The sequence below is a fragment of the Polyodon spathula genome, unplaced genomic scaffold (genome assembly GCF_017654505.1).
Source record: "Polyodon spathula isolate WHYD16114869_AA unplaced genomic scaffold, ASM1765450v1 scaffolds_766, whole genome shotgun sequence".
Taxonomy (NCBI): Eukaryota; Metazoa; Chordata; class Actinopteri; order Acipenseriformes; family Polyodontidae; genus Polyodon; species Polyodon spathula.
In genome coordinates, this window is record NW_024472254.1 from 107386 (window position 1) to 116186 (window position 8801).

An 8801-nucleotide genomic window follows, 5' to 3' on the forward strand; every position below is an offset into this window, starting at 1 on the left:
TGAATATTCAGTTATTCTAAGTAGGGTCTGACGTCGAGACCCCGCCCCCGGCTACCTGCATTTGTTGAAAGGCACGTAGCTCTGCGGCATTCGAGCAGCCTTTCCACCGAGGAGCGGGACCCGGAGCCTCGCAGCGACCTGCAGCAGCGCCCGGCAAGCACACATCCCAACGCAAGAAACTACTGCGCTTCATTCGCACTTGTACTGCACAGGCGAGTTAAGGTTTTAAATGAGACGCTTACATCAGGACTTGATTCTGTGTTCTAGTCTGTGTAACGCATTTAAGTTTCATGTATTACAAAATGCATTTAATTAAAAAAAAAAAGTACAATTCGTTTTTTATTTTTTTTATTTTACTGATTTAGAGTTTAAAAGTTGTTATTTTATTTTTGTGACGTAAATAAATGTATTACGTAATAGCCACCAGATAATGGCGGTACATGCATTGATAATGATAAATACGGTCTGGCAATCGGACACTGTTATTAACCGGTCCTCAGTGAGGCGGGGTTAAAGCGTGTAACTGCGGGCGATGCTGTGAATAGAAAAGCACTTCCCTGCTGGTACTCGATTGTAATTAACTTGAACCCCTTTCGTTAAGTTTAATTTTGGGGTTTATTGCATGTGCAGTTCCTGTGGGTGAATGTGCGTAGCTGCGCAATTGCGCGTCTATTGAATGGAATTTGACACACGCGGTTAAATAGCCTTCCACCTTTGAAATATCTGAAATTGCTTTAAAATAACTTAATAGAATGAAAAAGATAAAAAAAGTGTGTGTAACTAGTATTGTAGGAATATACAAAGTATATGTGAATGTGTATAAGGCATCGAATATGACGTAATCATCAAACGCGTTTTCTCTGTGTTTATAATATAAGGGGTCTATAGGGCTATATCAGTGCAGCATTGCTTTACAGAATGGATAGATCGGGTTCACAGACACGGTGTTCGGAGTTCTGTATTGTCAGTGAAATCCGGCGTATCTTCACGTCTTTACAGCCGGGCAGGGCTGCACGCTGGAGGCGCAGACTGGTGCTAATGGATCTGGAGGTCGTTTAAAGGAGAGCGCGTCCTGTTCTGCACGCACACGCAGCTCGGAGATGGATTTCTGTCAGAGCCTTGCTCTTCAAAGCCGTTCCGCTGCAGCGGGCCCGTCACATAGAGGTTCAGAGAAAGAAACGGGGATCTGGGCTTCAGAAAACGACTCTGCAGTTCCGTTCAGAACACGGGTCTCGCATGATGCATTGTAACTGCGCATTGTGTACCGTGTTCAGCGGGCAGGATTGAGGGGTCTGTTCGCGATTTGCGAAACGCAGTGTATAATACATTCTAATAGCATGCTGTCCTGCTTCGGTGCATTTAAAAGTACCATTCTGTAATCTATCGTGATCCGATCGGCTGCGCCTCTTCCTAGTTAGTAAATAATTCACGGGGCTCGGGGGTTTTAATTGCGTTAAGACTCCAATCAGGTACAGTGATGGGCGCACACTTGGGTCACATGCCAACCCATCTTACTCTTACAGAGGCAATGCCGAACACACACACGTATCGCGCCGATTCCCGGGGTCGCTGTTCTGGCTTCGCTATAGAATTGAGGCTGCATTCTCAGTGGAGAGACCGGGGGCTTAGTCTGACATCCAGACAATGTCAAATACGGGGGCTTAGTCTGACATCCAGACAATGTCAAATACTTTCCCAGAGACGCGCACACAGAGCTGTGGCGCTCGATAGAGCCTGTTGCTCGTTGTCTCGTCCACATCGATCACCTTTCAGAATATCCGGAGGATATTAAGCGGTGTTGAAGCGGCGCTGGTGGTGTGAGTGTTGCGCGGAGTAATGACTTCATGTCGGGGAAGAGGGTTTATCAGGGTGCAGAACAGATGCAGTGACTCAAGTATGTGCAGTGAGCAATCTGGGGATATCATGCGCCATTTCTCAGTTAAGAGTGCACGCTATTGCTGCTTTTATGACTTATAGAAAACGTTAAATTCTTCTGCGTCTGTATTTCTAATTGGATTTGTATAGATGTAATGGCGAGGTATTATACAAAGAGCAAGTCTGCCCAACACAATAAAGACCTGTCGGCAGACATCATCCGCAAACCCTTCAATCATATATATGTAATAAAAATCTTCAGTTGATTTGAGGCAGAGATGGCAGTGCAGTTTGTGTTTCAGGACTGGTGTTAATCCAGTTAGGTGTTACTGACCTCCTCCCCTCTCTGTTAATTTCCACAAGAGCACAATGAATCAGTAATGAGACTAAAAAGCATCCCCCCTGAATTCAGCAGTACAGCTGTTTTTGCTTTGGATGCGAAGGACACATTTTGCCCAGCGTTAAAAAAAAAAAAAAAAAAAAAAAAAAAAAAAAAAAAAAAAAAAAAACCCTTGAAAACAGTTTTGTAGTGGATGTTAAATACATCCAAAGTATGAACTTCAGAGTTTAAATTGCTTGCTAACAAATTCCAAAAACATTTTGGTTTCAGTGTCCTTAATTAAAGTCTTGGTTAAGGTCAGCTGTGCCCTGTGCAGAAGGCTCCCGGAAAGACTTCACTGAGCACATTTCAGACAGCGATTGTGTCTGAGCAGAGCCAGCTCTGTTTTATAGCTGGCCTGTGATAACCCCAGTGAAACTGCTGGAGCAGAACAAACCAGCATTTCAGATAACAGAGCTGGGCTGTGGAGAGATGACGGATTGGGGCTCAGCTTCACAACAAAATGTGCACAGTCACGGAAATCTCTTCAATAAAGACAGCTGCTCCCAAAAACAATGCCTTTTAACTGCAATCTGGGACACCTGTTTTATTTTTCAATTTTTTTATTCAAAATCTTGTAAGATTTTGAAAGTCTTCCACGAGCTTTCTTTAAAGTATGTAGACTGTTCTACATGAAAGGTCTCTCCGGATGCAGGCGTGATGCTGGGTGCCTCTTGAGTTCATGTTAATGATGCTTTCTTTGTGCTGTGTCACAAACCCCTGCATCCCATAGCACTCCTGTGCCCTGCCCTAGCTGACCTGCCCCCCTCTTGGTTTGCAGCTCCACCCTCTCTGAAGATGCCGCACCAGTACCCAGCCCTGAGCCCCGAGCAGAAGAAGGAGCTGTCGGACATTGCCCAGCAAATCATCGCTCCTGGCAAGGGCATCCTCGCCGCCGATGAGTCCGTGGGTGAGTGGCAGATCAGTTAATAATACTGACATCACCGTAATACTGATGTGAAATATGAATTCAGTATGAAAGGGTGTTTTACAGGGTGTTTATTCTTGAAGATTATTGTAGTGCTTTATTAAAGACTGCTGGAAGACATTGTCTTGTGAGCTGGGTGCCTGCTAGTTGTGTGTGTGTGTGTGTGCGGCTCGTTCTGTGAGTGTGTGCGTGCCTCGTCGTGTGTGTGTGCGCGCGTGTGCGTGGCGAAGCGTCTCGTTCTCTTGAGTGTGTGCGTGCCTCCTCGGGGAGCATGGCGAAGCGTCTCGTTCTCTTGAGTGTGTGCGTGCCTCCTCGGGGAGCATGGCGAAGCGTCTCGTTCTCTTGAGTGTGTGCGTGCCTCCTCGGGGAGCATGGCGAAGCGTCTCGTTCTCTTGAGTGTGTGCGTGCCTCCTCGGGGAGCATGGCGAAGCGTCTCGTTCTCTTGAGTGTGTGCGTGCCTCCTCGGGGAGCATGGCGAAGCGTCTCGTTCTCTTGAGTGTGTGCGTGCCTCCTCGGGGAGCATGGCGAAGCGTCTCGTTCTCTTGAGTGTGTGCGTGCCTCCTCGGGGAGCATGGCGAAGCGTCTCGTTCTCTTGAGTGTGTGCGTGCCTCCTCGGGGAGCATGGCGAAGCGTCTCGTTCTCTTGAGTGTGTGCGTGCCTCCTCGGGGAGCATGGCGAAGCATCTCGTTCTCTTGAGTGTGTGCGTGCCTCCTCGGGGAGCATGGCGAAGCGTCTCGTTCTCTTGAGTGTGTGCGTGCCTCCTCGGGGAGCATGGCGAAGCGTCTCGTTCTCTTGAGTGTGTGCGTGCCTCCTCGGGGAGCATGGCGAAGCGTCTCGTTCTCTTGAGTGTGTGCGTGCCTCCTCAGGGAGCATGGCGAAGCGTCTCAACCAGATTGGCGTGGAGAACACCGAGGAGAACCGCCGTCTGTACCGCCAGCTGCTCTTCAGCGCCGACGAGCGAATCAACAGCTGCATCGGTGGAGTGATCTTCTTCCACGAGACGCTGTACCAGAGCAACGACGACGGGACCCCCTTCGTCCAGATGATCAAGGACAAGGGCATCCTCGTGGGCATCAAGGTAAGGTACCAGCACACCCCCATCTTAAAGGGACGCCTCTGCTGCTTTTCCTAACCGGGTAAGGTCCGAATGGCCACATTCTTTCTGATCCCATGACTTGCTGGTCCTGGAATGTGTTCTTATTGAGGGGGTGAATTCAGCCGCTATTAATAGCTCTGCCAGACTGAGATTACACTGGTAATGCCATCCTGACCTGATGAGTGGGATCTGTGCACAGGGCTGGATTCTGTTGTGTTCCCAGCCCTACTGTCTCGTGACTCTGAGTAGAAATGGGATCAAGCCCCCACAGACACAGGAGGCCAGTCAGGGCTTGTATCTTTTATTACCTTACTTGTGTTTGGGCTATTTCATTAATTATTGCACGCATGATTTTAATAATGCCAAGTGCAACAGCAAACAAGTGTTTTTAAGCTCAGTTGTTAACCAGATGCGTCTCTCGTCTCTAGGTTGATAAGGGTGTTGTCCCTCTGGCAGGAACCAATGGAGAGACCACAACCCAGGGTAGGTGAAAACAGGATAGAAAGGACTTGCCACCTCTTACCCTGCAGTGATCTGTAAATAAATGAAAAAGGTTATCAGAGAAGCCCAGTGGAAAAAGACCCGCGGTTCTGAAGCGTGTGCTTGCTTTTGTTCCAGGTCTGGACGGCCTGTCCGAGCGCTGTGCCCAGTACAAGAAGGACGGGGCTGACTTTGCGAAGTGGCGCTGTGTTCTGAAGATCAGCGAGACCACACCCTCCGAGCTGTCCATCCTGGAGAACGCCAACGTCCTGGCGCGCTACGCCAGCATCTGCCAGCAGGTGGAGCTACTTACATTTCCAGTATATCCTGAGACCGCGGCAGATCACAGATTCTGAAGGATCTCAATTCACAGAGCCGGAGCCCTTCTCAAGCACACTGCTTAGAGAACGTGTCTGCTGAAGAGAGGCAGATCCACGCTGGTTCATATCCAGACATGCTTGCTCAGCATTAATCTTTGGTTCCTGTTTTTTTTTTTTCATTCCAGAATGGAATTGTTCCCATCGTGGAGCCGGAGATTCTTCCTGATGGAGAGCATGACCTGAAACGCTGCCAGTACATCACTGAGAAGGTGAGCGCCTCAGGGTAGCCGGAGCAAAGAGAGGGCGCGCTCTGAATCACACAGGCTTGCTTTGCTCTGCATTAGTTCCAGTCTGTCCCAGTCAGTTGTTTCATTGACTCGTATTGCCCTGTGTTCTAGACCCTGCTCTGCGCTGACTCGTATTGCCCTGTGTTCTAGGCCCTGCTCTGTGCTGACTCGTATTGCCCTGTGTTCTAGACCCTGCTCTGTGCTGACTCGTATTTCCCTGTGTTCTAGGTCCTGCTCTGTACTGACTCGTATTGCCCTGTGTTCTAGACCCTGCTCTGTGCTGACTCGTATTGATCTGTGTTCTAGACCCTGCTCTGTGCTGACTCGTATTTCCCTGTGTTCTAGGTGCTCTGTGCTGACTCGTATTTCCCTGTGTTCTAGGTCCTGCTCTGTACTGACTCGTATTGTCCTGTGTTCTAGGTCCTGGCTGCAGTGTACAAGGCTCTAAGTGACCACCACGTCTACCTGGAAGGCACGCTGCTGAAGCCCAACATGGTCACCGCCGGGCACGCCTGCCCCTCCAAGTACACGGCCGAGGAGATCGCCATGGCTACCGTCACGGCGCTGCGCCGCACTGTCCCCCCTGCTGTTGCCGGTATGCTCGTTGTGGTGCAGCTGTTTCTGATAGAACACCTACAGCTCCATAGTTACAGGTGTTGCCCGTCTGGGTTGATATTGTAACTCTAGAAAGAAAGAGCCAGCTTGTGAGGTTCATGGGAGTGATGGCAGATTAAGTTGGTCGCTGGGAAGGGTTGCCAGGCCAACCCCTAAGTGTGAATGTAACCCTCCCCAATTCAAGGAGACCCATTTGATCTGGGCTCCTTCCTCACGAGCTCTCTGTGTGCCTCTGCAGGCATCACCTTCCTGTCGGGCGGGCAGAGCGAGGAGGAGGCCTCCCTCAACCTGAACGCCATCAACAACTGCCCGCTGGGGAGGCCCTGGGCCCTGACCTTCTCGTATGGACGCGCCCTGCAGGCCTCCGCGCTCAACGCCTGGCGCGGCCAGAAGGACAACGAGAGCGCCGCCACGGAGGAGTTCATCAAGCGTGCCGAGGTGAGGAAGGAAAGACACCACGAGCATTCCGTCAGGCGTCTCGGCCAGTGCCTGCGTCGGCTCCTGCTTCACGGTGGCGTTCCTAGCCATTACGGGAATTTGTACTCGTGCCTAAGGGAAAGGGAGAAATGCTAAGGACATCAAAATACATGGATAAAACAAATGGATGGTATTAGTTTCCGTGTGCAGCAGGCGATGTAGATAGACAGCTTGTTTATTTGGCTTCTCTGGTTTAGAATGTGTATCAAACCCGTGCTCTCAATGTTGGATCGTCTCAGTTTAACGTGCACAGCAGTAAACTACACGCTTTGCTTCAGCTTGAACTGGTGAACCAGTTGGATGTTTTTAGAAGCAGAAATGTGAGGCTTGGGTTTGTCTTCTCAAAGTCTGCTTCACTTCACTCTCGGTTTGGATGATAACACAGCCACCCAGTTATCGATTCTATTGGGTAACATTCATCCCTAAATCAAAAGCTGTGTCTTTAGCCCCAGTTAGAAGTTTTTGTATTAAAGATCATGTAAATGGATTGTTTTCCAGCCCTGCTTCATGACCCTCTTGTCTTTGCCCCCTCCCCCCAGGTGAACAGCTTGGCAGCACAGGGCAAGTACGAGGCCAGCGGAGAGGGGAGCGGAGCCGCCTCCCAGTCCCTCTACGTGGCCAATCACGCCTACTGAGCACTGGGCGCCGCCCACATTCCAGCTTCAAGCCCACCAATAGGATCTTCCACCGCTGCTACCTTCCATGTCACCAACCTATCACAGGCCTGCGCTGTCTTCTGTACTTTAGGAGTAATTATAAAAAAATAAAAGATTGTAGTAATAAATCTGGTATGTGTACAGTAAAAGAAACTGGCTTCTCGGAAGAGCGAATGAAAGCTGAAAGGTGTGTGTGTGTGCGGGTGTGCTGATGAGAGTGATGCAGGTATAGTGTGGTGCTGTGCGGTGCGTGAAGGGAGCAGGCAGGTTTGTAATAAAGAGCCAGTATCTGAGACCGACTGCCAGAAAGAAACAGGACAAAGAGCCTTTGGAAGCCTGTTTTGTTAGACCCTGGCACTGAGAGGTGAAACCAGCCTTCACACAAGAATGATGTCAGTCCTGTTCAGTGTTGTGTTTGTCATCCTTTTTCATTTAGTTGGCAAAATCTAGAACCTCGTTATCCCGTCTCCTCTGAAACACGGGGAGAACGCAACAGTACAAACGGTGGCCACACAGCCTAGCCTGGGTACTGCTGGGTTTGAAGCAAAGGGAACACCGAATGCCTGTCTGTCCGTGTCTGTCTGTCTGTCTGGATGCATTCAACTGCGACAGCTCTGAGGGTATAATTACAATAGAAAGGTCGCTCTAAATACCACACTAGTGTCTCACCGTTCCAAACCTAACTGGGAATGTGCGTTGAAGTCAGATTTATTTTAACAAAAAAATAACTTGCAATTGTGTGTGAAAATGTAGCTTTAACCATGCTGCTTGTGTGTCTTTCCCCCTCCTCCCCTCCGGTGAGGCGCAGTGGTACAGGCTCTGTGTGATAATCTGTTGTGTGTGTGTGTGATGAAACGCTGCACAGCGGCTCAGATTTTAGGGGAACAGTAGCTGCTGCATGGGGGGAGAAAAAAAAAAAAAGTATTTTTGTGATAGTAGTGTTGTTATCTATGCACCTGATGTACCAAATAGTGAAGGAAAATTAAACGTGTAGAACCAAACGCTAACCCTGTGCGTGTGTGTGTGTGTTTATTTCTTTATGGAATATCAACTGGGTTACACGTGCTGCCAGTAAGAATACAAACACAGGAACAGTGATCAAGTGTACGCGCATGGAGTATTGGAAACACAGCAACACTACAGAGAGACTGCCACGTTCCCCATAACGAGATAGTGTTGGACAGGATCCTCAGCTAGCCAGTGTTACACTGAAATATTACCCTGGCTGGCTGCCTGTGCTGACAGCCTCATTGCAACAGCATTGGGATCCTGCACTGTAGAATGCAGCCTTGCTAAGGATACAGTTCACTTCAGCTCTCCTGAGCACTCCATTGCTATAGTTACCAAAGCTCTCCTGAGCACTCCATTGCTATAGTTACCAAAGCTCTCCTGAGCACTCCATTGCTATAGTTACCAAAGCTCTCCTGAGCACTCCATTGCTATAGTTACCAAAGCTCTCCTGAGCACTCCGTTGCTATAGTTACCAAAGCTCTCCTGAGCACTCCGTTGCTATAGTTACCAAAGCTCTCCTGGGCATTCCATTGCAGTAGTTATCTGGATCTGTTCACTCACAGCCTTGCTTATAGATGAAATATCCAAGAATAAAAAAAAAAACTTTTTCTTCCCCTTGTGTTTTGGGGTTTCCCAGTTCATGGGACCAAGCCCTTGTTTCCTGCCCAGTTTAAGAG

The 8801-nt window shown here is 49.1% G+C and overlaps 1 protein-coding gene across 1 annotated transcript; it reads left to right on the forward strand.

The window, feature by feature from the left end:
• The first annotated feature begins 56 nt into the window (after positions 1-56).
• LOC121308753 (fructose-bisphosphate aldolase C) lies at positions 57-8120 on the forward strand. The gene is made up of 9 exons (XM_041241352.1): positions 57-212; positions 3036-3164; positions 4049-4260; positions 4707-4761; positions 4897-5057; positions 5264-5347; positions 5786-5960; positions 6219-6418; positions 6997-8120. The coding sequence occupies exons 2-9, from the start codon at positions 3053-3055 to the stop codon at positions 7090-7092; spliced, it is 1095 nt and encodes a 364-aa protein (XP_041097286.1). The 5' UTR covers positions 57-212; positions 3036-3052; the 3' UTR covers positions 7093-8120.
• Positions 8121-8801: the final 681 nt, after the last annotated feature.

What these genes read in the sequence shown, in the direction of transcription:
- LOC121308753 (XM_041241352.1), top strand. Translation starts at nt 3,053, where the DNA reads ATGCCGCACCAGTACCCAGCCCTGAGCCCCGAGCAGAAGAAGGAGCTG. An exon ending in GCATCCTCGTGGGCATCAAG is followed by an intron (nt 4,261 to 4,706) that starts GTAAGGTACCAG and finishes TCTCGTCTCTAG; the next exon opens with GTTGATAAGGGTGTTGTCCC. An exon ending in ACGCCAGCATCTGCCAGCAG is followed by an intron (nt 5,058 to 5,263) that starts GTGGAGCTACTT and finishes TTTTCATTCCAG; the next exon opens with AATGGAATTGTTCCCATCGT.